Source organism: Drosophila takahashii, chromosome X, assembly GCF_030179915.1.
Source record: "Drosophila takahashii strain IR98-3 E-12201 chromosome X, DtakHiC1v2, whole genome shotgun sequence".
NCBI lineage: Eukaryota > Metazoa > Arthropoda > Insecta > Diptera > Drosophilidae > Drosophila > Drosophila takahashii.
The window spans coordinates 3,781,353-3,806,857 of record NC_091683.1 but is presented as its reverse complement, the minus strand read 5'-3'; the positions used below and the strand labels follow the sequence as shown (position 1 = coordinate 3,806,857).

Below are 25,505 nucleotides of genomic sequence, written 5' to 3'. Positions count from 1 at the left end.
GACGCAACTTCACATGCTATCGAACGCGAACGCTTAGCCCGCCCCAGTGGAGTCGGGCTGTTAGCTATGCGATTATTAAACGATAGGGTAAAGGTCTATCGGCAGGTATCGTCCGAGCAATTGTTTTGAGGTGTTAAGACGTCAATTGATAAATTACCAATTTTACCACAATTCACCTGATTTTTCCACTCACCCCTTTGATAACGGTCCTCGATTTGGTGCATTTACATTGAGCACGGCAAGTAAGAGCGAGGAGTGTGGTGGGAAAACAGTGAAATGGGGGCAAACAAAAGTCGGGGCTTGCAAACAATACATTTACAATGTAATTTCGATAAGCTATACAGTGCGAGGTGCATCGGGAAATCGGGAAATCTATAGATTTTAATGGCATCAAGCCGTTCTGGTGCATTCGAATGCCCTTGCTGGTACGCTCAGTACGCTTTGTATAATATAATTTAGATGATTAAATTCCTGGGCTCTCGCATAGAACTGGTTGAAATACATCATGTGACTTTTATAAGAATTACACGTAGTGCATAAAGGGTGTATTTGATGTGTTCCAATGTATGTAACAGGTAGATGGAGGCTTTTTCGACCCTACCAAGTACACACATATGTGATATATGGGTATTTACATGGGTACTTAGGTATAACTACATATAGATCTAGATATAGATGCACCTTTACATGGGGAATGCATTATCCTTAATCGCTGGATGCCTTATATACACACACAGATGGGTAGTACGCCCTAATGGGCACACCACCCCCTCGCATTCTTAACAGAATAAAGCTAAGTGCTATAGAACTCGCAGAACCCCCTTGAAACTAGAACTATATAATTAAATTAGGTATTCTCTGTTAGTCCAACGAACTTTAATCAGCTCGTAGATAACACCAGGGTGCTTATCGTTTTTATCTAAATTTTATTCGTATAATATATGCTATAAGTGTCAAACCGAAATAATCTTAATTTCTCCCATTTTGCAGGCTGAACGTCGAAAACTAACTCGGTTATCAGCATCCTGGGCGAACAACCATGGAAGAGCCGAAAATGGAGCTGCCCACCACATCGTCGGGGGCATCCTCATCCTCCATCCAACCCACTGAAAACGTGAGCTACGACAAGATCGCCTGGTCATCGCGGGACATCACAGAACCGCTGGCGGAGGAGTCCGCCACCAGTCAATTGCGACCCCTGGGCACCTCGATCTCAGCCGATTCGACGGCTGAGGCCAGTGCATCCAACACATCGTACTCCTTCACAGGCGACTACCTTTCCGGGGGCAACAAGGCGGATTTGAAGTCCACCTCCTCGGAGGCGGAAAGTGGGCCAAAGGCCGCCGAGAAGGACAAGGAGAAGGAGCAGAACGACGAGTCGCTCTACGAGTGCAACATTTGCCTGGACACGGCCAAGGATGCGGTGGTCAGCATGTGTGGGCACCTCTTCTGCTGGCCCTGCCTGCACCAGTGGCTCCTGACGCGACCCAATCGCAAGCTATGTCCCGTCTGCAAGGCGGCCGTCGACAAGGACAAGGTCATACCGCTCTACGGCAGGAATAGTACACACCAGGAAGATCCTCGGTAAGAGAAAAACCTATTCTGTGAAGGGTGAAAAAAACCATCTTCCAGTACTTCTTTTCTTTTGGCACTAGGCTCAAATCAAAGGTCTTGATTAGCACTAAAATATGTGCTACAGCTGACTTTGGGACATTTTTCGTTTTTAAGATATATAAAAAAAACCAAGACTTTCGCACGCGACACCAATAGAAGTGATTTTTGTGACTTCCTGCTTAACTTTCGATTGTAACGAAACGTGAAGGAATATTTTAATGCAGCTAATTTCATAGTATTCCTTGTTCTTTCTTCTTTAAAATGTATTTGGTTTGGTTACAAAATATTAGGTGGTTTTTCTGTAACCTAAAGGTAAAAAAACCGTTTAAGAGCCACTTAAAAAAATACCGAAAAATTCCAAAAAATGATTTTACTATACCTGTTTTTCTGTAACCTAAAGGTAAAAAAAAAACGTTTAAGAGGCACTTTAAAAAATACCAAAAAATTACTTTTTGTCCATATAACAGTCCTGGAAAATTATCTAAGGATACTCTTATTACTTAGCTTAGTTGAGGATCCATCTAACTAGAACCAAATATCAGTGCAAAATCATATGGAAATATGTTTTTCTCTAGTTTCACGCTTTTTTCCCAGAGAATTGCCCATATGTATAGTCCTCAAAAAGAACCCATCATCTTAATATATGTATCATCTTTTTAGAAACAAAGTTCCACCACGCCCCGCTGGCCATCGTACAGAACCAGATCCTGCTCCCGGTTTTCCTGGCTTCGGATTCGGCGACGGCTTTCACATGTCCTTCGGCATCGGCGCCTTTCCCTTTGGCTTCATAACATCTTCACTAAATTTCGGCGAGCCTCGTCCTGCTGGTAAGTTGAAATTGGAACTCCTTAAAAAAAGATCCTCGACTAACAATCTGTCCAACTTTTAGCTGCCAATCGTGGCACAACGCAATACGAGGACGAGCAGACCCTTTCCAAGCTCTTTTTGTATCTGGCCTTCATGTGCATCGCCTGGCTGTTCTTCACATAGCCAGCTGAGGGCCCCTAAGATCATAACTTGTATTGAAATGCGCATGGACGGCGTCCGAAGTAATCATATTGCAGTATCCTCCAGTTAAAGCAACAACAATATTCTTAAACACGTTGGGTAAAAAAGTAAAAGTCGTTGGTGTAATTAACTAAAGAATAAATCTACTACTTTTTCGGTTCAAATTGTGAAAGAGAAAAATGGATAATGGATGGGAATGTGCAATCCCCATGCTATTTCAAATAGTTCAACATATAAAATCATTTCTTCTGTATGTTCTCGGATCGCATTGATTTAATAAAAAAAAGTAGTTGTCAAAAAATGTAAAAATATATATATATATAATAATAAAGTCAATAATACAAAATGAAGGTAATTATTTTGATTTATTTACAAAAAATAAAATGATTAGAGTTAATTTTTATTTAGCAGATTATTTCTTGGTGGGAGAAGAGGAGGAGGAAAATTAAATAAGTTTATAATTTAACGAACGTGATGCATGATTAAGTTTGTAAAAAATAATTAAGTTTATTGCCTAACATTAGCTCTAAACTGAAATGGCCAAGAAAACACAAAGTAAAACTGGTCGCTACCTAAAATATTTTAGCTAAGCTCGGAGTTCGCCGAAAGGGATTCCACGAACTGGACGAAACGCTGCCGGCGGCTCGCGAACTGGACGACGTTTTCAGATGAAGCTTGGGCTTGGCCGCAATGCTCGTGGGACTGGGAAAGCCGGAGGAGATGCCCGATGAGCTGGCCGCCGAGAGCGTGGACAGCGAGCCCTTCGACGACAGAGGCTGCAGGTGAATAATTTATAATTTATATAAATTTATATTTATATAATTTATACTCTATATATTTACTATACCTTCAGATAGTTGCGATCCATGGGCGTTATGACCCGCAGCTCGAGTGCGGAGCCGCACGACTGGATGAGCTGGACGACCTGCTGATGCGAATACCACTTGACATCCATGCCAGCTATCTCGACTATGAAGTCCCCCTCCTTGATGCCGCCCAGCTGTAAGGATTCGGATTAATCGGAGCCAGATTCCTCTGAACCATCTACTTACGTCTGCCAGCGAATTGATCTCAACGTGGGCAATTATGACCGGCGCATCGCCGCGCACATGGAAGCCAAAGTTCTCGAACTCCTCCTTGTACAGATTGAAGCCGCCGTCGTGCTCCTCGTCGTCGTTGTCCAGCGGACATCTGTTATTGGCGGGCACGTTGTGGTACGAGGATGAACCCTTCTGCAGGCGCACACATCGCGGCGCAGTCCAGTGGCGTCGCGCCGAGAAGATTGCAATGGGCCCGAGGCGCTTGAAGGGATCCTTCACCTTGTGCGAGGTGAAATCGGGTCCCGTCAGGGATAACGTGAACTTTGAGGAAGCTGATGGGGATATTTAGATTGTGATTAAGGAATACTGGTAGCTCTATGTGCCCTCCTACCTTCAACGACTCGCTCCAGAAGGTCGCCCTCTTCGATATTATTCGCCGAAGCCTGAAGTCTGAACCTATCCAACTCCTCCTGCGACTTGGAATGCACCTCCTTCATGACCTCAGTGAGCGATGACTTGTTCTTGAAAGGGTACGATCATTATTAGGTGGGATTAATTTTTGAGGAAATTAATTTTTTTGTATTTAAAATTATTTTTTCTTATTTTTTATTTAATTTTTTTATTTTACTGTAACATTTTTTAATATTTTATACTTTGATGTTTGTTGGGTTTATTATTTCCGAGTTTAGGTATTTTTTTTCGATTTTTATATCAATCCGTTCTTGGTAAGTTTGGCTACTTGCCGTTTTTTTTGTCAACAATTTTATAGAGTACCTACTCTAGATTTAGCTGTATTCAAATTTGAAGGAGAGTTTTATTTATAGAGATTTGTGTTATCTATTTTTCTATTATGTTTTTACCATAATTGTATTAAATATTATATATTATTTTATATTTAACATTATATTTACCTTTAGGTACCGACACATTCGCTGCAATCGCTGGGCCTCCTCGATGCTGGCCAGTGCCTCCTTCAGATGAGCCAGCTTGTTGGCGTTGGAAGTGGCGGCCTCCTCGCTGGTGCCAAAATTGGACTCCACCTCCTGGGAGTTGCCGATAAAGGATTCCGTGGATAATTTGTCCTGGTTCCTGGACACCTTGATCTCGTCCGTCGCATCTATGCTGCGTGCCTTGTAGAAATGGGCAAAAGCTATCGGCAGAAGGAGAAGGATAATGAGATATAATTATTATAATATTATAATAACTCACCTTTGTAGAGTTCCGCCTTGACTGGCACCAGACCAGCCCAACATTCCGGCAGATATGTGTGCGTATCGTTCGCCTGGATATTCTTGTGCATCTCATTGTACTCGTGCGATATCTGGGCAGCCTCTCCGGCCAAATCCCGAAACGACTGCGAATCGGACTAATATATTACTATATAAATATTTTTTCTTGTTTTTTTTTTTATGATTTTTTTAATTAAAATTTTGTATGGAAAGCTATTTTCAATAAATCATAAAAAATACAAGGAAAAATATTTTAAAATTTCTTTCATTGCAATTATTATAAATTTTGCTTGGGGAAAACTTTGCTTCAAAACATTTTTGTTTTAAGCCCCAGGAAAAAAATGTAAAATTTGATTTTCACAAAATTTTCTAACTTTTCAAAAGGGTGCTTAATGGGTTTAGAACATTTTTGTGTTATTTAAACGGAATTGAAGTGCTCTTTCTATAGGTGCCAAAAGCTTATATTATAAGTTTAAAATATGAGTACAGCAATGCACTTACGCAACTGAATTCGGAGAGACCTATCGCCTCGATCTGCAGCTGCAACTTCTCGAAGAGACACTCGCGTGCCTGGGAGAGCATCAGCGAGACAAGGACATCGAGGACCTGCGGCTTCAGATCCATCGAAGGGGCATTCGTGAATGTATCGTAGATGTGACGGAAGATCCCTGCTGCCCGGAGAAAGCTATCCACGGCCAAATCGAGACCCCTTTCGGTGGTGCGATCATGCCGGGCCCCGATCTGGGTGTATATCCCCCCCAGATTGAACAGGGTGCAGGCCTTCTCGAAGGCAATGGTGCGCTGGCACGAGGGAACGCCCGTCAGGGAGTCGTACCACTCGAAGTAGACACCCAAATTGCGATCGGGCGGAAAGAAGCGACGCTCCACGTAGTACAGTGTGTTGTAGTAGCGGAAAAGTAGCGCCACCCCGAGGGCGTCACGTGATGGCGTTTTGGAGGCCTATAGAAATTCAATTATATCGATTATATATCATATCGTATATGGGTAACTCCCCAACGCACCTGTCTCGTATCTGTCATATCCGCTATGGCATCTATGTACATCGAGGGCTCTTCGCTGTAGTGTTCCAAAATGAAGTCGGAAAACGGTTCCATAAAGTTAATCTCCTTGGTTTCCTTCAAGCCCAGTGGTATCATGGGCATAATGCCATTGTGACTGAGAATTTGGGGTTAAAAAATGTATTTTATTTTATTTATTTAACTCACCTTTCACTCTGATAGATTTCCACCGAGGAATTCAACTCAGCCAGCTGCTCCTTCAGCAATTGCAAATTTGAATTGACAAAGCTCAGTTCCAAGGCAACTGTGTCTCGTAACTTTCGGTTGGATGTGGCCTAAAGTGGAGGGTTAAATAGTGTTAAATAGGTTACCCAAAAGGTAAACCCCCAAAATACCTACCTTATATAGATTCTCAGCACCAGCTCTTAAGCGGAGTTCCTTGTTAATCTCTTTGTTCAACTTGCACCGCCTGTTTTGCAGTTTGCTACGACATGTTGCCGCTCTGGGATCGGAACCCTGAAGGATATTATAATATATGATATGATAATATCGTTGTATATAAAATAATCAAATGTTTCATTTATAATAAAGTTATTGTTTTGGATGCCGATGCAACATATACATTTTACTATAGATATATATTTTTCACTTACCCAAAAAAAAAAGAAAATGATAATATATAATATATGATATCATTGATATGATAATATCGTTGTATATAAAATAATCAAGTGTTTTAGGACAAAAATGTATAATAATGTTATGGTTTTGGATTCCAAATACCTAGGGTAACATATATATTTTACTATATGTATATAATTTCAACTTACCCGAACAAAACAGAAGGATAACTCATTCAGCTTCTCGTCATCCTCGTTCTCCTCATTTTTCCCAGCTCTCTGGGCCAGTTCATCGGTTTTCCCATCCATGGCTCCAAGATTAAACATTCGGAGATCCGATGGGAGTCCTCTTAAGTGTTTATACTACTAAAATAAATATTTCCTTTAATTTGGGATACACTATTATTTTTATCTTTTTTTTATTCTTTTTATTTTTTATTTTTTTATTCTCCCATTTTTATCTTAAAGATCCATAAAGCCGTTCTTGAGTTATAAATGGTGTAACTATACGGTTGTCTATATGTATAAAACAACATTTCTTTAACCTTAGGAGGTCAAATGCATAATTTGCTCGTAACGGTATTGATTTCGAGAACCATTAGAATAGCTCTAGACGCATAATTTCAGAGATATAATATCAACGCGATTAATTAGCCCTCGGGGAGATTTAAAGTCAAGATGTAGAGAAGAGATAAAGATATAAAACCACTTCACAGATTGCGAATTCCTAGGCCTATTTTGAGCAACCAACAAAACGATCGTAAGAACCCATTCAGCGTTTTATTGTTTACACAATGATAAACCAACCTAATCTATAAGAACTGGTGATTCACGCCCAACCGAAGAAGCTATCTGGGACATTGGAGATTTAACTTTCGTTGGAAGATATTTCTGGGACACCCCCAAAAAAAACAATAGAAATTGATTTCATTCTGGTTAATCGTTGTGTTTTGTGAATTCTTTTTTTTTTTTTGTTTGCAGTCCGTCAGGTTTTCCCTGTTCATTTCACTGGTATTCACTGGATCGAGAGCTCCCAACTCTTCGGAATCCATAGCATAAACACACAGTATTATCGGATATATAGGGGGGAGGGGCTTTCACTATTTTATTCTGGCATTCCAGAGTCTATGACATAAATTTATGATAATCCGCTGCGTTCCACATCATCAGTAGCATACTTTTGAAGTACTGTTATGGCATAATTATTGTATACATATTTGCATTGTGGGGAGTTTAAACTTGGGGAGTTAACAAAAAGCGAACGAAACAAAAAACACAAAAAAAATTACGAATGCAGAAAAACACATTAAAACACTTGTTGCGCCCCCCGATTTTCGTGGTATTCACATACTTTTGGTAAACGTAATATTTTTAGCACTGGCTGGACAGCATTTCAGCTTAATATCAGCTATGTTGACTTGTCTTCACTACACTTTCCACTATTACCAAAAAAAAAGCAACAGGTTACTGTTACCTTTCGACAACTATAGCGCCAGGTACGAGTTTCCGAACCACCGTAAAGTCTAAAACTGGTTATTTCGCTCGGTAGTGTGACCACCTGTTGCCCGTTTGTAATATACCATCTCAAACGTTACCAATTTTAACCAATTTTAGCCATTTAACCGCCTTTTTTAAGATTGGTTGGTATACAATTTAGTTTATTAACTATTATTTATTTTGTTTCTAGTGAATGGCAACTGAAGGAGGTTTCTAAAAAATAAAAAAAGTTCCCTAGTATATCCATTTATCTGCTATCCATATCCATAATTTAAGATCGTACTTTTTCAGTTACTTTCATTGATAAATTTATAATAAACAAAGAAACCATATTTACCAAAATTAATTTTTGGGAAAAAATGTAAAATAGCTATCATCAAAAATTATAATAGGTTACTAAAAAATAAAAAAAGGTTCCCTAGTTTATCCATTCATCTGCTATCCATATCTATAATTTAATATTGTACTTTTTCAGTTACTTTCATTGATAAATAAATAGTAAATAAAACTTGGGAAAAAATTTAAAATAGCTATTATCAAAAATATTATGAATTATTGTAATTGTATTATTATTATGAATACTAATATTGTTATTTTTTATAATGTATTGATAAATATTTTCAAACTATTTTTGTATTCTCAATTTGGCTTCTTGAAAATATGAATTTATTTAATAATATTTCTAGCACCGTCGACTAAAATAAACAAGTAGGTGATGTAAACAAAAAGGCACAAGGGTTTATATAATTAAAAGGTCCTCTATAAATCTTAAAAACAAAACAAATTTATAAACTACAAGTTAAAATAGGACTAAACTGTTTTACTAACGATCAATTTTTTCAATCCGCCGAATCTTTTATTAAAAAATGCAGCGATTTATAACAGGCTTAACTCGTATTTATTCAGGGGTAGTAGGTCTTTTTGAATCTGTTCTCCTGCTTGCGGACACCCGGTCGTGCTGCCCGCGGCACGTACTCCTTGTCGTGCGTGTCGAGCGTTCGCTGCCACGGATTGATGTCCAGCTCGAAGAAGCGCCGCTTGGCCTCCATGGCGCGATTCTTGTTGTCGATCTTGTAGAGCTTCTCCCACAGGTAGATTTCGGGTAGCTCCAAATGTCGCGGTCGGTTCGAGGCCAGATGCTTGAAGGTTTTGCTAATAAAGTCGCGCTGCTCCTCGTTCTCGTAGGCGGAGATATCGGAGGCCACATACGGCTGTTGCTCCTCCAAACTCCGCTGAACGGTGGGCACATTCACATAGAAGTTGAGCAGCTGCCTTAGCGTCGTGTCGTTGAAATCCACGCACTTGCCCTGCTCCGAGATCTCAGCGTAGAGCGGCAGTGGCCTCGTGCCGCGACAGAAGTTCACCCGCGGATTTTCCTGCTCGTGGCTGCCGTGCAGCAGCAGCGTGTTCAACTGATACTCGTAGAAGCTCCACTCCCTGCCGTTGGTGATCACAGTCTGCGTGTTCAAAGGATACGTCAGTTCGTTGTAGGTGTTGAAGCCATTGTAGTTGGCCTGTGCCAACAGCCAGGCGTACGACGATTTGATGGCCAGCGCATGCAGGGCCTCCTGCTGATCCTGCTCCCCAAACGACTGCGGTCGCAGCTGCAAATGGGCGCGCGACTGAAACGAGAGGAGGCCGAAGTTCTGCTCGTTTCCCTTGGGCCAGTAGCCCGGCACATTGGTGGCATGCTGATGCCCGGTGCTGTAGCCCAGAGTGCGCGGATCGTGCCTGAACCTCGGCAATTGCTGGCTTAGCGCGGGATTCTCGCTTTCCGCCGGCGTCTTCCAAGGCGCCAATTGTCGGCGGTGGCGCAGCGAAAGATATGGCCTTCCCTTGTACTGAACCAGTCGATCGACCGACTCGTTGGCCTCCTCCTTCTGCCACTCGCGTCCCTTCTTCGACTGCTGCACGTTCTTGGGCGGATCCACGCCTCCGACGGCCCAGAAGGCCTCGTGCCGCGGATTGTAGTCCACCTCGGCTTCGGCCAAGTGTTTGTACTCCTCGCCAAGGGCCTGAAGAAGAGTCCTGTTCAGCTGCTCCACGATGATCTGCGTCAGGAGGCGCTCACGTTCCACGGGGCTAGTTGGAGTCTCCAGGTGCCTAAAAAAGGGAAGTTATTATTATTTGTTTTGTATATGAGTGATTCTGTGTGAAACGTATTGAGATTTTCTTACGATATCTCATTTTTATCACAATATTACACCATTTAAAAAGAATTTTTAAAAAGGTAAAAAAAAATGCATTTGATAGATGCGAAGATATGGCGACGCTTCTTTTTTTGTTAAATTAATTTATAACTTTAAATTAAGTGGGGTAAAAAATATATAAAAATACTCCAAAATATAATTTTTTCCAAGCTTTCAGATGAAAATAACACCGACAATGGTTCCAGTACAAAATATAGTCCAAACTTAACAAAAACAAATTTTAATCGCGGATTTCTGCAAATCGGCGTTTTTAATCTTTATAAAAAAATAGTATAATGTTCTATACATAATTCTTGTTGGCTCCTGAAAGTTTCGTCATGGGACTTCCATTACTTTCTGCATAATTTAATTTAATAAAACAATAAAAAAGTCGTTCGTTGTTATGCTTTAAATAATGTTAGAGGAACAGTTTTCGTTTTTAATGATTTTCGGAAGAACGATGGCTCCCATTTAATAAGAAAAACTAATAAGAAAAATGCATATTGTTATAACAATGAAATCCCTACAATAACTTCTTGCTAAATTATAAAAATATATTTTAATGTATATATATTTAATATGTATCTAAGGAGGGCACTAACCTGTAGTAGTCGTGGGCAAACTCGAGGGCTTCGATGACCTCCTCGCGGGTCGCCTTCAGCAGGGAATCCTCGCTGGCATCCTCTGGAGATTCAGAGGCGGAGACGGAGGGCACCACCAGATCCTCGAGAACCGTGCGCGTGTAGTGCTGCGTGAGCGGGAGGGCGTTGTAGGGGATCTTGGAGTCGTTGAAGTCGACCACCTTGTAGCCGTAGTAGCGGGGCATATTGATCTTGATCATCTTCTCCTCCACGGTGGCCACCTGGCGGATCTCCTCGTGCCAGTCGGCGGCATCCTTTTGCTTGCGCGCTTTGAAGGAGGGATCCCGGATTACCGGGTACGCCGGCTCCACATCCTCGGCGGGATTCACCTGGAGCGACTGGCCGGTGGCCAAGCAGCGCCTGTACGTCGATCGCAACTGGCCGACGAGGTTTAGCTTCAGCATCTCGCGTAAAAACGTCAAGCTAAACGCAAGTTGCGATTTATGTTTTCGAAGAAATTAAAATTTACTTGGGAATCAACGGGAGTGGGGTTATGTCATTACTATTAGAGTGACCGTAGATGACAGCTTTGAAACGGTGGTAAAGGAACGGTGAAAGTGAAACGAAACCCTGGCTGTTTTTCATTTAAAATATTTGTTTAATTAAAAATAAATTTAAGAAAATAAAGCCTTAAATAACAGGTTTTAATTTATTTATAGTTTCTATAAAATTAAAAACATCAAATATAAGTTTTGTGTTCCTCTTGCCACCGTTTCACTTTTGATACCAATTATTTTTAGTATTTTCTGCTCACCCAGAATATGGCATATTTGAACCGTCTTTGCGCGGTCACATTTGCGAAAATATGCCAAAAAAAAGAGGAGTCAATTGCAATAAATTCGCAATAAAACCGATTTATTGAAGTAAACAATATTATTTGGCTGCTTGAAAGGAACTGCTACAGATTGACTATAGCATTAACCGTGAACTGAGAGGAGAAGAAGATAGTTAGACATCCACCGGGACGCAGAAGAAGCCAATGCCGCATTCGAAACTAAACTCTGAATAGGAAATCTGAATCTAAATCTGAATCTGAATCCTTAAATCCTTAAAACCCACTATGAATCCCTGCGTGCTGCCCACCCCGTTGCCCGACTTGGACGGCGACAAGCGCTGGCACAGCATACACCGGCGCTTCCTCTCCGACTGCCGCGAAAAGGATCCCGACGTGATCTTCCTGGGCGACTGCATCTTCGAGACGGTCCAGGACAGCGAGGCGTGGAACCAGTACTTCGCCCCGCTGCACTGCCTCAACTTCAGCATCCGGGACGACTGCACCGAGCACGTACTGTGGCGCATCGAGAACGGGGCGCTGGACAATGTGAATCCCAAGATCGTCGTTCTCCATGTGGGCACGAATAATGTGAGGAATACGGCGGACGAGGTGGCCGAAGGAGTGCTGGCGAATGTCTCGAAGATCCGCCAGAAGCTGCCCAACGCCTACATCCTGCTGCCCGTGAGTTTATTATATTATTAAATATTAAATATATATATTATAAACCTAATCCCCATTTAAAAGTCTTTGCTGCCGCGCGGACAACAACCGAATAAGTTGCGGGAGAAGAATGCGCAAATCAATGAGCTGGTCAATGGACTCACCCGCGGTCAGTATCGCGTCCAAACGGTGGCCATCGACAAGGGACTCGTCCAGAGCGATGGGAGCATCAGCCATCACGACATGTTCGACTACAAGAACCTCACCAATGCCGGGGCGAAAAAGATCCTTGAACCGCTGTACGATTTGCTGTCTCAAATTCTCAACGAAAACGAACCTGAAAACGATCTCACTCCCTCCGAATGAAAAGGAATGATCAGGAAGAGCAGCAGCTATCATTATTATATACATTATATACATACGATTCCCAGAATATAACCCCAAAAACAAATGTATTTTTCGAACTCTCAAAAGCAAAAGCTGCGAGACCATCTCACAATTAGGCATAAGTTTTCTTATCGATTAGTAAACAACAATCGCATATACCATTGCAGAATAACACTATTTTACACGCATCTATTTATAAGAATTGGGTAAAATACAAGTTATCTTAAAGCATCTCAGTAATATTTGTATAAAATTGAGAGAAAAAGGGAATAAGGTAGGCCTTGATATACTGGTTTCATGTTCAGTATTGTATTTAGAGTGCACACACGACTACAGAATATTACTAAACTATTTAAGCTTCGATTTATTTAGATCACAGACACAATGCTGCGCATTCCCGGGATGCCTCTGCTTCCGGGCACTCTATTCCGCGATGTGAGTAATTAAAAACATAACAAATAACCATTAAGAATCACAGTTTTACCCTTATTTAATAGGTATCCAAGGGCCACTATCCCAAGCCGCAATCGCTGTCCAACTTCCAGGGACTCAGCATGCTCAGCGATCGCCAGCAACCGCCTCCCGTGGAATCGGGCAGCGTTACGGTGGACATAAGCTGCCCGCCCGTCGGCGCCGCCTCCATTTATCCGCCGAGATCGGGTCCCCGGATGCCGCCGTGGCTGGCCTACGACAAGAAGGTGCTGTGCTTCAACGCCTACTTCAAGCAGACCCTCCAGGAGGTCTATCACGCACCCTACTTGGTGCGCCGGGTGAAGATCTACTACTATCTCGAGGACGGCACTTTGGAGATCTACGAGCCGCGCGTCGACAACTCGGGCATCGTCCAGGGATGTGTGGTCCATCGGCAACGCGTCCCGAAGGCGCCGCCCTGCGACAACGAGTTCATGTCCTTAATTGATTTAAACGTTGATCAGACCGTTCAAATATTCGATCGGCAGTATCATATCACCAATTGTGATCAGTTCACGCGGGATTTTCTCAACAAGCGCGGCATAACCGTGCCGGATCCAGTGAAATCGCCTTGGTGAGATCGTAATTTTGCTACCCAAACACTGAAAACTAATGTAATTTTCCACAGCGATCCCACCGAGGCGTTCAGAAAGCGGCAGGAGCAACCCAAAGTGGGCAATCTTATACCGAAGAACCACCCGTTTGCCCAGTTCCTCAAGTACGATCGGCAGATACTCAAGTTTCAGGCCTACTGGGACGATCGCACCGAGTTCGGAGACGTACGAAAGCTGGAAGTGTGTTACTATCTAGCCGACGATACTATAGAGATCAAGGAACAACACATTCGAAACTCAGGTCGCGACGGGCCGACAGTATTTCTTAAGCGAGGTCGCTTGGCACGAGTGAGTATGGAGTAGATTTCATTTATTTTAGTTTTGTAATATTTTTTTTAAATTTTTTATAATTTTTAAACATTAACCCACACTACAGAGAGAGTTTTGGATGCTCTATCTTTATTGTCTTGGGAACTTCGTTCATTTCTATATTTTAGAAAATAGTTTTATAAAAGTTATTTGGAACTTATTGTAATCACTTGGGTAGAAATTAGTTTTCAACTAAAAACTACACTATACTAAGAATATTTGGTAAAAACAAGAACTCTGTAGCTTTATTATAATAATAATATTTTAAATAGAGTTTTATATATGTACTAGATTAAAGGTAGATGTAGATAAAAATATCGATTAATTATATGATATTTATCATATATCATATCATATTTAATGTTTATCATATCTCTTTTATTAAATAGATTAAATACAGATGTAAATAAAATAAATTATTATTATATTATATTATTATCATATTGGTCATATATCATATATTTAATTTTCATGGTATCTCTTTTATTAAATAGATTAAAGATAGATGTAGATAAAATAATTTATTATTATATTATATTATCATATATCATATCATATTTAATTTTCATGATATCTCGTTTATTAAATCTCTTTTTTTAATATAAAAAATTAATAAAATTATATTATATTAATATCATATTCATTTTCATGACATCTCTTTTATTTTTAGGAATTCGAAGGCCTCACTTTACCAGGTCAGATGACTCCGATGACGCTTCTGAACGTTCTGGGCACAAATATGCGCAACGTGCGCTACTGCGTGGATCCTTTGAACACGGGCAACAAGGAGATCCACTACTACAGGGAGCGGGATCTGCAGATTGGCAGCGTGATAAATGTCTATGGCCGGGCGGTGATAATCACCGAGCTGGATCCCTTCACCCAGAACTACTATCGTCAGCGTTATGGGATCCAGGACTTCACACCGCTGCCGATTCCCAGCCGATCCGACGATTGTGCGGATCACAGGGCGGGCGAACGCCAACTGCCGCCGTACAACGGATGGGGCAGCTACGAGGATTCGGTGGGCAACTGCATCTCCGTGGAGCCCAAACCGCCGCGGACGGACTTCAAGAAGTTCATCAAGTACGATCGCTACGTTCTGCGCTACGGTGCCAAAATGCTGTCGACCATCAAGGCGAATTGCGAGCGCATTTTCGTGATTAGCTACTATCTCAGCGATGATACGCTGCAGATACAGGAGATTGCGGTGCGCAATTCGGGCTTCCTGGGCGGCGAGTTCATGAAGCGCACCCGTTTGGAGCTGCCCGGCCAGGAGAGATTCTCGTGCAAGCAGCCGCAGTACTACATGCCCTTCAACTTCTTTATCGGCTCCACCATGTCGCTGAAGGACTTCATCTTCCACATTGTCTCGGCGGATGAGTACACGCTCATGTATATGGAGCACCATCCGGAGATCTTCAGCCAGGCGAATGTGGTGCTCATCATGGAGAAGGTTCGCCGCTCCCTGCAGCATCGAATGGCCGAGTTTGTGGGCTCCTGCGTGCCGGATTGTACGGATCTGGAGAAGCAGCGCGATGTCTTCGTGTCCTTCGAGAGCTTTAAGGGCTCGCTGATCGGCATAATTGGCAATCAGATCAGCGACCACGAGATTATCACCTTGTGCAGGCACTTTTCGGCGGAGCGCAGTCAGCCGCATGCCTGCGATCGTTCGACTGTGCGGGCGGCTGCCCATCTGGAGCTGAAGCGGTCCCTGTGGAATGCCCGCGAAGATCTGATGGAGCACTTCCATCACATCAATCCCACGAATCAGCCCTTCCTGCCGGAATCCAAGGTGCGCTCCGCCCTGCGCGGCTGTCGCCTGCCCTTCTCTCTGGAGTTAATCGACAACATCCTGTCCATCTTGAATCGCAACGAGTGCGATCACATCGAGGTCTGCGACCTGATGAACTTCATCGACGTTTCCTGCGGCAAGGGATGCGACATGGTGCCCGTGAACCACGCCTTCGAGCTGTGCCCCAAGATTCCGTTCCTGAACAAGGGTCGTGTGGTGAACTTCACCTGCTTCCTGCGGGAACTCAGCCTGCCCCTTGATTTGCCCTCGGCTGGCGAGAACAAGAACGACACCATTGGCGAGGCCAGGATCCTGCCGCCGTCGGTGATGTCGGACGCCGAGTTCCCAAAGCACCAGGATGAATCACCACCTCATCATTGAGCTTCTATCTATCTATATTCCGTTCCAAATTTCTGGTTGTAATTCATTCCATTCTGGTTCGAAATATATTTAAAAATCGGTTTATTCTTTCGGTTAAATCAATCCCTAGAAATATTTAAAAATCGGTTTATTCTTTCGGTTTAATCAATCCCTAGTTTTTTTTATAAGGGGGTTTTTTTAGTATAATATAAAAGTTTATTTAGATGTTGATCAACCAAATAAATGGTTATAAAACGCATATTTTTTTTCTTTTTTTTCAATATTTTTAAGAAAATATTTTTATATTTCTAACAATCCCTAGTAATTCTTAAATCTTTTGGTGGTTTTCACAAAATATTTTCTTAAAAATATCGAAAAAAAAATTCTAAAACTAATTTTATTGCTGTGCGAATTTCCTTGTTTAATAAAAGTTTTTTTAATAAACATTCGTAATATATAGTAGGAACTACTTTTATAATTTTGTCTAGAACGTTTTTGTCTAATTCCGGTTAGAGGGGCAATTCAGGACTTCATCTTGAGATCGGCAGATGAGGAGCTCTCGATCGAACCACTCTTTCCGGGGGCAATTGTGGCGCCTGGCGCGGTTCCTAGTGCACATATAGTAACGCCGGCAATGTCTGGGATCCGTCAAGTACACTCCATCGCTTATATCACGGCAATCGCGCGACGATCTTAAAACATCGACTATGATTTTTGTGCCATTACTTAAGTTCCGATCCATTATTGGGGACTCTATTAGCAGTTGTTTTGGTTTCTGGGTTGTGGTTGTAGTTTCCGGCGGACAGGTTGTGGTCTCAGAAGCTGTCGTCACAGCAGTCGCCTTGGCACTGCCATCCGGAACCGATGACCTGTTGCCCACCATATAGGTCACACTGCGGTCCCCGTTGAAGCACTTGATCAGTCCCTGCAGATTGCAGGCCTGGATCTTCGGATCGAAGTACAGACCCTCGGAGCACTCCCGTCGCACGGCCTTCCCGCGCTGGCACACATAAAAGCTCGAACAACTGACGGGATCGGCGAACGAGAGATCATTGAATCGATTCGCACAAACCGCATTCTGGGCGGAAATTAATGGAACCACCGAGCAGAGGAGTAGGATCACAAGCGTTAGATGGTCTTCATTGCCTGAAGAAACAAAAAAATTTATATAGAGAACAGAACAAATTAAAATGGTATAGAATAGAAAACTTTAAAACTTTATAGGGAATATTTTTTGATATTATAGAACCCTCTTTTAATCACAGTTTTTAATTTAATCCAAATCCAACATCTATGTACATCCAAGTATAATCCATTTTTGCCAGGTTTTATAAACTCCGTATGGTTTCTCAAGAACCTCTCTCCTTAAAAAAAAAGAAACAAAATCGTACGTACAAACTTTCATGTTGGTTAGACGGGTTTAGAGTCTGTGTTTCAAGAACGAGACCTTTTTGCATTCGAACGCTTTTATACCCAACGGCATTTTCTTATCATTTTCAGCAGACAGTTACATGGGGAACGTCGGCTTTTTGGTAAAAACACGGACTAAGTAAATAGTTTTTGCGCGTGCAGCGGAACTAGAGTCTATCGTAAATGAAACAATTAGGAAATTACCAGGGAATATCTTTCCACAGTTTTTGAAAGAGCAATGCGTGTTATATCTCTTGAATGTAAATACTTTAAGGGTTTTTATAAAATTATAATATAGTTATAGTTTTGATCCGCATGTATCAGAAAATAAACCAGTTCTATTTTTATCAAAATCTAAGATCGTAAAAAGTAACCCAAAAAATATCAGTATTTTGGCCATAACATTAGGAATAATAGTCCAAATATGGAATGTCATACCTCGTTGAGCTCGTAATTAAATTCCCAATCGATTGGCATTTCAACCTGGAAATTTTTAATTTTTGAAATTTTTCGCAAAAAATCATGATGGTACCCCTTATAAAAAATGCGAAAATTGGGTCGAAAATTAATTTTCTCAAATCAGCCGGAAATTAATTATAATTATAAGGTTGTAAGCTTGATTTGGGACCATTTTTGACCAAGTTACAGCAAAAAATCCAATAAAAAAAAATCTAATTTTTACCAAAAATCAAGATTCTGATTTTCCACACTAAAAATAACCAGTATTATGACCAGAACAATGGAAATAATGGTCCAAATATGGCATGTCATACCTCGTTGAACTCGTAATTAAATTCCCAATCAATTGGCGTTTCAACCTGAAAATTTTTAATTTTTGAAATTTTTCGCAAAAAATGATGATGGTACCCCTTATAAAAAATGCGAAAATTGGGTCGAAAATTAATTTTCTCAAATCAGCCGGAAATTAATTATAATTATAAGGTTGTAAGCTTGATTTGGGACCATTTTTGACCAAGTTACAGCAAAAAATCCAATATAAAAAAATCGAATTTTTACCAAAAATCAAGATCCCGATTTTCCGACCCAAAAAATAACAGTATTTTGGCCACAACAATGGAAATAATGGTCCAAATATGGAATGTCATACCTCGTTGAACTCGTAATTAAATTCCCAATCGATTGGCGTTTCAACCTGGAAATTTTTAATTTTTCCCATTTTTCGCAAAAAATCATGATGGTACCCCTTATCAAAAATGCGAAAAATAGGTCGAAAATGTAATTTTTCTAAGTCAGCTGAAAAGTGAAGGGAACGAATCTATTAGGTTGTTCGCTGCTTAAAACATTACGTAATCTTGATTTGGGGCCAAATTATAGCAGAATTTCCGAAAGAAAAATTACATAACTTTTATAAAAGCCACACATTCTTGTTTTTTTATCACAATATATTATAGAATTAGAAAGCCTTATTATTAGTAGGGAAATCCCTTTCTATAAATTTTCTGGGGACTAATGGTTAGAAAAATGGAATTCACCGAGGGCTGGGAAATTGAAAATGAGTAGAAGTTGAGCTTGTTCATCTGGAGCGTTTTGACAATTTGGGGCATGAAGTACATATGGCTGGACAACCAGAAACAGGCCTTCGGCGGTCCGACAGTCTTGATAATTGCATGGGGAAATACTTTTTCGATGAGCCCGCACAGCTTGAGGTACCTCCACCGATCCTCGTTGTCCGGCTGGACGACTCGAAATGGTTTCAAGCCACCTTCCTGCTGGTGCTGCTCCTCATTCAGTTCGGGCATATGGATGCGGGTCTCGACGACATAGTACGATGAGTAGTAGTTCTGCTGGATCTCGCGACGCTCCCCGATGGCGGCGATCCCCTGCTGGCTAAGGGCAGCCATTCGCAGGGCCGAGGGCGAGAACTCGGTGTCGGAGCAGGTGTAGATCACCGAGTGGCCGAGGCGGGACAGCTCATGAATGACGCGGAGCACGGTGCGCTGGGCGATGACGTCCAGGTGGGTGAAGGGATCGTCCAGCAGGATGAGCTCGGCATCGCTCATCAGGGCGAGGCCAATGCTCAGTCGCTTCAGGATGCCGCGACTGCAGAGCGATAGCAATTGAAAGCGATACTTGTGCAGGCCGAATATCTTGCACAATTTCCTGGCATCCTCCCTCAAAGATTCGCCACTCGACCTCCGGATGCGGAGCACCAACTGGATGGTCTCCCCTACGGTCAGCGTCTGAAAGATCTGCGCCTCCTGGCCACTGTAGCCCATCAGATGGCAGCCCTCCAGCTGGTGCGACTTGTACGGCACCCCAGTCGAGCTTATTATCCTTCCCGAGCTGGGCGAGTGAATGCCCAAGATGGTCTTCAGCAGAACAGTCTTTCCACTTCCATTGGCCCCGAAAATGCTCAAAACTTGATAGCTAATTGAAGGGATTAATTGGTTATAAAGGATTTTTTAAGAGTATTATAGCGATACTTACCGATTGATCATGAAGTCTATGTGCTTTATGGCCGCCCTCATGTTGAAAAACACGCTCAAATGCTCCACATGCAGCACCTTGCTCTCTATATAATTACGTTCCAGTGTGCTAACACGTATCTTTTCGGCTATCCAAGTATCCTCCAGCTCATTCGGTTGCGAAATGTGCAAAACATTCTGGTCATATTGGCCATCTGGACTGCGGAATATATATAGGTAATATATAGGTTATATTTTAGCCAAATTAAGGAGTATTTCAAGCACTCACTCACTGTCCCAAAAGTATTTGCTTTGTCGTGGCCTGCGCTTCACCAATTGCGATCGGAGGAAAACGAATATAGAGATCCACACCAGGATGGTCAATAGGTAAATACACCAAAGGTACCCGAAATGGGGGAACTCCCGAGCACTGGCATCTAAAGAGGGTAAAAAAGAGTATCCAGATTAAAAATATGATGTAATTCGGATCAGAGAATCTTTTATAAAGATCTGAGATAAATTGTAGGTATATTTTTTTTATTTATTTGAATTTTTAATAAACCTAATTGAACTATAGTTCAATATAGTTAATGTTATTATTTTTATAATATTATTTTATAGGTGAGTAAAGTATTAGATATATATTTTTTTTTTATAGGTGGGTTACATACTTCAACCAATATTTAAACACATATACGGGACTCACCACAGCAGTTGGGCGTTTTGAGGCACTGCTCCGAGTAAACACTGGTCTCAAAGATCTGCCCATCCCTGCACAACCATATCCTTTCCGAAATGCTGGCAATCCTCATCAGATTATGGAGTAGCGCATAATACGGATGGAAGTCCAGGATGAGCAGGAGAATCACATAACGATCGGCGGTGATTTGTAGTTCGTTCACCGCAATAAAGGCCACAATGCCGAGTGAATAGAAAACGAGTAGCTTCAGATAGCCATTGTGGATGTCCGAGATGCCGATGGATATCAGGATATTCACGCTGAGCACGCAGAGGGCAATGGCCACCAGGACGTAGGTGGAAAGCACTGACAATCCAATTTAAGATAGATAACTAAATAAATAGAAATATTAAGAAGCACTTACAGATGACATCGGTGTCCATTAGAAGGTCCCACTGCAGGCAAATGACAGCCAAGTTTACCGGAAAAAGGGCGAGCAACACGGCAACCATGTCGTAGATGAGGAAGGCCAGAATCAAGATGCTCATCCGCATTCCGGCAATCAGTTCAATGTAGTTGTAACGACCCTCGGGACTCAGGGTCATGAAGAGCAGCGGGATGCTCCAAACAAAGCAGAAGGCGAAGCTCAGGCAGCTGGCGAAGATCAGGTCGATGCCATCGCTGTTCAGATGCAATTGCAGCGTGTGGACCGTGGAGAAGGGCAGCGGATCCAGTTCCACCTTGATCCCCGAATCGGAACCGATGAGGGCACTGAAAAGGGATATATATTTCATTATAAGATATAGGTTATAGATTATATATTATATTAAAAAAACAACTCGGGTCGTTTTTTGTTCTAATTTGTTCCTCACACGCGGCTCCTAATTATTTTAGTAATTAATGTGATTTTTTTAGATTTTTATGTCAATCCGTTCTGGGTGGAATTCGCTACTGACCGTTTTTTAGAGGTCGAATTTTATATTAGTTTATATATTATAGACATACATTGCCAGGGAGTTCATGACCCGTGCCAAGCTATCGGGTGCTGTGAAATGCCATCGCTGGTTGAAGAGCACCTCGATCTCGTCCTCGGAAAATACGGCCGCCTCCAGAATGTCCACGTCCGACAACAGACTGTTTTCCCTTTCATAACCATAGATGTACTTGGCAATGTCTAGCCGAGGTTTAACTTCGGTGACTCCTGTTTTGCCGTACTCCTTGGAGGCTTTTAATAGCTGCTTGTTACCTCCATTTTGTTGCATCAGAATGATGCCCGATGGACGATCGGAGGTGGGAAAAGCAATCACCTCCGGTTGATGGCAGTTGTCCCAGAAATACGGCATGCTAAGGGTCCAGATGACCATCAATGCCGGCAGAGTGAATTTCATCAGGGGCAGAGAGCGGTTTCGAATATCTCCCAAGAAACGTTGGCGAAGAACCTCCCAAAGATGCTGGATCAGCGCAATATATCTCCTTCTGGGCCGGCTGATTATGGGAAATATGTGGGATTCCAAGTCTCCAAACTCAAAACTCGATTGGTCACGGGTAAATAGTTTGTAGAGGATGTCATCCAGGCTGCATTCCTCCAGTTGATAGCTATACACCTCCAGATCCTCCTTGAATCGCGACAAATTCTCCAGCAAATTAATCAATTCCGTTTGGTTTTTATTCTTGATTAGGAACACAGCCGAATCACCCAAGGTGAAGGCCATCTCGATGTCGGGAACAAAGTTTTCCAAAAATATCTGCACCTCCTTGAAATCGCAGTGCTCGTTGCCATAGAGAGTCTGTTGAAAAAGAAGGATTAAAACAGAGATCACAGCAGTCACATGCATATCTTGCATTGGGCACACGTCGATTCTTCTTTGTGTTTTGATATAAATTACTTAAATCAAAGCAGACTTACCAATCTGTAGGCCTCATTCAAGTTCTGGCACAGCCCTTTTTCAGTTCCAAATGACAAGAGTTTGCCCCGCGAAAGAATGGCAATGCGATCGGCAATTCCGCTGGCCACCTTGGGACTATTGGTGGTCAGGAAAATGGAGCGATTCTTCTTTTGATCCTGAACAAAGTCGAAGAACAGATTGGCCTTGGGCTCATCGACGCCATCGAGGGGTTTGTCGAGTATTACGATCTGTGTGCGGCCCACGAAGGCACAAAGCGATACGAGGAGCCTCTTCTGGCCGATGCTCAATCGCTTCACCGGTGCCTCCTGCCACTTTTCGATCTTCAAATGGTGACTATAGGCCCGCACCTCCTCCTTGGCTTCCGATCTTCGCAGTCCTCGCAGCCGGCAGAAGAATACCAGATGGTCAAACACGCTGAACTCGGAGAAGAGAGCGCTGCAAGTCAGGGAAATTCCGCAGCTGCGAAGTGCGAGCCTTTTGTGAGTGACTACGTTGAATCCGGATAGGTAGATCTCTCCCGCAGAGGGTTTCATCAATCCATAGGCCATCTTGATGATCGTTCTCTTGCCCGATGAATTGTGACCCAGTAGGACCACCACCTCGCCGGGATGCATACTCAAGGTGAAATTCCGAACCACAAACTTTTTGGAAAACCTTTTCGATACGTTACGAAATTCAATGCGCGCAGAGGAAGATTCCTTCTCCGGTTCACCTGAGATTTCAGATCCCATCAGGTTTAGGTTTCTGTTCCTAGCACATTTACATTTCCACATTTTCCCAAAAGTACGAGCCATCCAAATACAGGTATTATTTTCCAGCATCAAGGCGGTTAGAACGAAGGTTATGGCCTGCAAGTAGAAGCATGCGATGGGCATCCACAATCCATAATCACAGTCCATTACTTTGTACATCAGATATTTTCTAGACGGCACTTTGACGGGATAGTTTTCCAGGTAAATCAACTTCTTGAGGCCCCGACTAAAAGATACATTGCAGATTAAAGCGGTGGCCACGGCATAGAAACCGTGTGACTCCTCGGAGATCAGGTCCTCATCCGATAGAAAGGGAAGGGGCAGTAGAATCCATAGGATCGGAACCACGACCACTGCTGTCCTCGGTTTGCGCACCACCGCCGCTGTGAAGATCACAAAACTGGTCACCGAGAAGCCATAGGAGATGAGAAAGAGCAGCAGCACCGACCAGGGGCACTTATTCAATGCTGCCGACGTTCCGTTCCACTGGATCTGTAATATATTATATTTATATTATATTATATTATAATAATTGTATAGGAAATAGGTACCTTCAGTAAGAGAGCCATGAGAAACGAGACCAGGAGCAACTGGAAGAAGGCATTGAAGAACCAGGCCGCCACCTGCAACGTGGCACTGGCGTTATTCGCCTCCAGCACGAATCGCTGTCCAGCCTCGCGTTCCTCCACAATCAACTGGAAGAAACAGAACATGGTGTGTTAACTCAAGATTTATAAAATGGAAAAATATGCTATATGTTTAAGAATATGTAGGAAATGAGTGAAATGAAAATCAAAGTAAAATGTTACATATTATTATTATAGAATTTCAAATCTGAATTTTCATGTTCTAATTTAAGACTTCTAAATAGTTAAATCTCGATAGAAAGGACAAATTAATTTTATTGATTCATTTTATTATTATAAAAATTTAAATTCTGAATTTTTATGTTCTAATTTGCAATTCTATTTTATTATAAAACATAAAATACATTTTAAATTAATTTTAACATTTATTAAAATGTATTTTATTTTGTTTAGACTATAGACTGACAGAGATTTAAACTTATAGCTAAGATATCGTTAATTTTCCTATGCCATACAAAGTATTTAGTTTTAAAGGAAGCCAATAGAAACCTTAATGAGTACAGCCACTGGGAACATGAAGCCGAGAAGGATGAGCAGTATGGCCGAGGGTTCCAGTCCGTCGGAGAGTAGGACATTGGGATTCTCGTCGAATCGACGCATCTGGATTGTCGGCAATTTTTCCGCCTTGGAGGCAGTTTGTAGATATTCCAGGCTAATGAAGTATTGCAGCGCCACGAATCCCTCTTGCAAATAATCCGTGTGGCCGTCCTCCGCCTCCCAGAGATCATGTTCATGGTCGTGATCGACCAGGAAGCTGCTCTCCTTCCAGCTGTCGCCGATCCAAGTGCGCTCGTAGTTCCGCAGCTCCGAGGGCATAATTATCGCGAAATGCATCACCGCGGGCAGGCCACTTCTTGACTCATCCGCATTGCGGAAGCAGACACTTGCCAAATAGTGTTCGCCGGCGGCGTGCGTCCGCAGATCGTTGCAATTTTGAAAGTCAACAATCTTATCGCGGCCGATGGAAAGTTTCCCCAGCGCAGCATCGATGAGTTTTCGCAGCGAGGGATTCGAATTGGGGGCGAAGGCCACCCGAATTTCCGGTATGAAAACGTTTTTCTCAAAACTATACAAGAGATATGATGTAAATATTAATATATTTTATTTTTTATAGATAATATCTTAATACTTACTTACTCTTTCTGTTTCTTCACCATGTTCTTGCGTCTCGCATTTATCTTCTCGACAAGCGCACTCCAATTCAACTCCAATACCTTCGCTTCCTTCCGGTTCGAGTAGTCTCTCAGATTTCGATCATTCGAGGCACAGAAAATTAAAAGCAATAGTGCCGAAATCACAGGCAAAACAAGTGATAGAAATAGCACTAATTTGTTGTGTTTTTGCTTTTGGAAATTCTTCCAAGCCAACAGCCAAAATATATACCAAATTTTGCAAGACATTATCAGTTATTATTTTTAACAACAAGACGAGGGAAACTTTTCAGGTTTCCCCTTCA

At 42.1% G+C, this 25,505-nt stretch overlaps 7 protein-coding genes across 14 annotated transcripts; 3 read left to right on the top strand and 4 right to left on the bottom strand.

Annotated features, from left to right (window-relative positions):
- The first annotated feature begins 99 nt into the window (after positions 1-99).
- LOC108056742 (suppression of retinal degeneration disease 1 upon overexpression 1) lies at positions 100-2,972 on the top strand. 3 transcript variants are annotated; one of them, XM_070218658.1, is made up of 4 exons: positions 100-238; positions 991-1,584; positions 2,275-2,441; positions 2,504-2,972. In XM_070218658.1, exons 2-4 carry the CDS (start codon positions 1,040-1,042, stop codon positions 2,602-2,604), a joined length of 813 nt encoding a protein of 270 aa, XP_070074759.1. In that variant the 5' UTR covers positions 100-238; positions 991-1,039; the 3' UTR covers positions 2,605-2,972. The 3 variants fall into 3 exon arrangements, with proteins under 3 accessions (XP_070074759.1, XP_016996197.1, XP_070074761.1); XM_017140708.3 differs by having other exon boundaries at positions 103-242; XM_070218660.1 differs by lacking the exon at positions 100-238 and adding an exon at positions 405-425.
- Rhp (GTP-Rho-binding protein rhophilin) lies at positions 2,969-8,085 on the bottom strand. 5 transcript variants are annotated; one of them, XM_070218657.1, is made up of 12 exons: positions 8,005-8,085; positions 6,741-6,893; positions 6,310-6,426; positions 6,118-6,245; positions 5,914-6,067; positions 5,393-5,851; positions 4,872-5,028; positions 4,574-4,812; positions 4,054-4,183; positions 3,675-3,994; positions 3,470-3,622; positions 2,969-3,398 (listed from the first exon to the last, which is right to left on the bottom strand). In XM_070218657.1, the coding sequence occupies exons 2-12, from the start codon at positions 6,855-6,857 to the stop codon at positions 3,195-3,197; spliced, it is 2,178 nt and encodes a 725-aa protein (XP_070074758.1). In that variant the 5' UTR covers positions 6,858-6,893; positions 8,005-8,085; the 3' UTR covers positions 2,969-3,194. The 5 variants fall into 5 exon arrangements, with proteins under 5 accessions (XP_070074758.1, XP_070074756.1, XP_016996192.2 ...); XM_070218655.1 differs by having other exon boundaries at positions 6,741-6,896; positions 8,005-8,080; XM_017140703.3 differs by having other exon boundaries at positions 6,741-6,896; positions 7,882-8,058.
- Positions 8,086-8,742: 657 nt separating this feature from the next.
- mRpS30 (mitochondrial ribosomal protein S30) lies at positions 8,743-11,368 on the bottom strand. The gene is made up of 2 exons (XM_017140724.3): positions 10,819-11,368; positions 8,743-10,130 (listed from the first exon to the last, which is right to left on the bottom strand). The coding sequence occupies exons 1-2, from the start codon at positions 11,259-11,261 to the stop codon at positions 8,930-8,932; spliced, it is 1,644 nt and encodes a 547-aa protein (XP_016996213.2). The 5' UTR covers positions 11,262-11,368; the 3' UTR covers positions 8,743-8,929.
- Positions 11,369-11,645: 277 nt separating this feature from the next.
- Paf-AHalpha (Platelet-activating factor acetylhydrolase alpha) lies at positions 11,646-12,915 on the top strand. Its single transcript, XM_017140721.3, has 2 exons — positions 11,646-12,313; positions 12,377-12,915. The coding sequence occupies exons 1-2, from the start codon at positions 11,918-11,920 to the stop codon at positions 12,656-12,658; spliced, it is 678 nt and encodes a 225-aa protein (XP_016996210.1). The 5' UTR covers positions 11,646-11,917; the 3' UTR covers positions 12,659-12,915.
- Positions 12,916-12,960: 45 nt separating this feature from the next.
- Positions 12,961-16,376, top strand: Efhc1.1 (EF-hand domain containing 1.1). The gene is made up of 4 exons (XM_017140720.3): positions 12,961-13,114; positions 13,177-13,724; positions 13,779-14,052; positions 14,744-16,376. The coding sequence occupies exons 1-4, from the start codon at positions 13,064-13,066 to the stop codon at positions 16,247-16,249; spliced, it is 2,379 nt and encodes a 792-aa protein (XP_016996209.2). The 5' UTR covers positions 12,961-13,063; the 3' UTR covers positions 16,250-16,376.
- A 244-nt stretch (positions 16,377-16,620) lies between these two features.
- Positions 16,621-17,438, bottom strand: LOC108056753 (peritrophin-44; the record flags this gene model as incomplete). Its single annotated transcript, XM_044394937.2, has 1 exon — positions 16,621-17,438. A coding segment is annotated over one exon (711 nt), but the record flags the coding sequence as incomplete, so codon positions are not given.
- Positions 17,439-19,020: 1,582 nt separating this feature from the next.
- LOC108056743 (phospholipid-transporting ATPase ABCA3) lies at positions 19,021-25,492 on the bottom strand. Of its 2 annotated transcripts, none has more exons than XM_017140712.3 (10): positions 25,187-25,492; positions 24,539-25,115; positions 23,954-24,097; positions 22,650-23,894; positions 21,749-22,530; positions 21,168-21,514; positions 20,771-21,109; positions 20,354-20,501; positions 20,087-20,284; positions 19,021-20,026 (listed from the first exon to the last, which is right to left on the bottom strand). In XM_017140712.3, the coding sequence occupies exons 1-10, from the start codon at positions 25,447-25,449 to the stop codon at positions 19,069-19,071; spliced, it is 5,001 nt and encodes a 1,666-aa protein (XP_016996201.2). In that variant the 5' UTR covers positions 25,450-25,492; the 3' UTR covers positions 19,021-19,068. The 2 variants fall into 2 exon arrangements, with proteins under 2 accessions (XP_016996201.2, XP_070074566.1); XM_070218465.1 differs by having other exon boundaries at positions 25,183-25,323.
- Positions 25,493-25,505: the final 13 nt, after the last annotated feature.

Coding starts and splice junctions, on each gene's coding strand:
- LOC108056742 (XM_070218658.1), top strand. CDS start 1,040: ATGGAAGAGCCGAAAATGGAGCTGCCCACCACATCGTCGGGGGCATCC. Junction 1,585..2,274: donor ACACACCAGGAAGATCCTCG/GTAAGAGAAAAA, acceptor TCATCTTTTTAG/AAACAAAGTTCCACCACGCC. Junction 2,442..2,503: donor CGGCGAGCCTCGTCCTGCTG/GTAAGTTGAAAT, acceptor TCCAACTTTTAG/CTGCCAATCGTGGCACAACG.
- Rhp (XM_070218657.1), bottom strand. CDS start 6,857: ATGTTTAATCTTGGAGCCATGGATGGGAAAACCGATGAACTGGCCCAG. Junction 6,246..6,309: donor GTGCTGAGAATCTATATAAG/GTAGGTATTTTG, acceptor CCTCCACTTTAG/GCCACATCCAACCGAAAGTT. Junction 3,995..4,053: donor TCTGGAGCGAGTCGTTGAAG/GTAGGAGGGCAC, acceptor TATCCCCATCAG/CTTCCTCAAAGTTCACGTTA.
- mRpS30 (XM_017140724.3), bottom strand. CDS start 11,261: ATGCTGAAGCTAAACCTCGTCGGCCAGTTGCGATCGACGTACAGGCGC. Junction 10,131..10,818: donor TTTGCCCACGACTACTACAG/GTTAGTGCCCTC, acceptor TCCCTTTTTTAG/GCACCTGGAGACTCCAACTA.
- Paf-AHalpha (XM_017140721.3), top strand. CDS start 11,918: ATGAATCCCTGCGTGCTGCCCACCCCGTTGCCCGACTTGGACGGCGAC. Junction 12,314..12,376: donor ACGCCTACATCCTGCTGCCC/GTGAGTTTATTA, acceptor CCCATTTAAAAG/TCTTTGCTGCCGCGCGGACA.
- Efhc1.1 (XM_017140720.3), top strand. CDS start 13,064: ATGCTGCGCATTCCCGGGATGCCTCTGCTTCCGGGCACTCTATTCCGC. Junction 13,115..13,176: donor CGGGCACTCTATTCCGCGAT/GTGAGTAATTAA, acceptor CTTATTTAATAG/GTATCCAAGGGCCACTATCC. Junction 14,053..14,743: donor AGCGAGGTCGCTTGGCACGA/GTGAGTATGGAG, acceptor TTTTATTTTTAG/GAATTCGAAGGCCTCACTTT.
- LOC108056743 (XM_017140712.3), bottom strand. CDS start 25,449: ATGTCTTGCAAAATTTGGTATATATTTTGGCTGTTGGCTTGGAAGAAT. Junction 24,098..24,538: donor CAGTGGCTGTACTCATTAAG/GTTTCTATTGGC, acceptor TGTTTCTTCCAG/TTGATTGTGGAGGAACGCGA. Junction 22,531..22,649: donor TGAATGAGGCCTACAGATTG/GTAAGTCTGCTT, acceptor CTTTTTCAACAG/ACTCTCTATGGCAACGAGCA.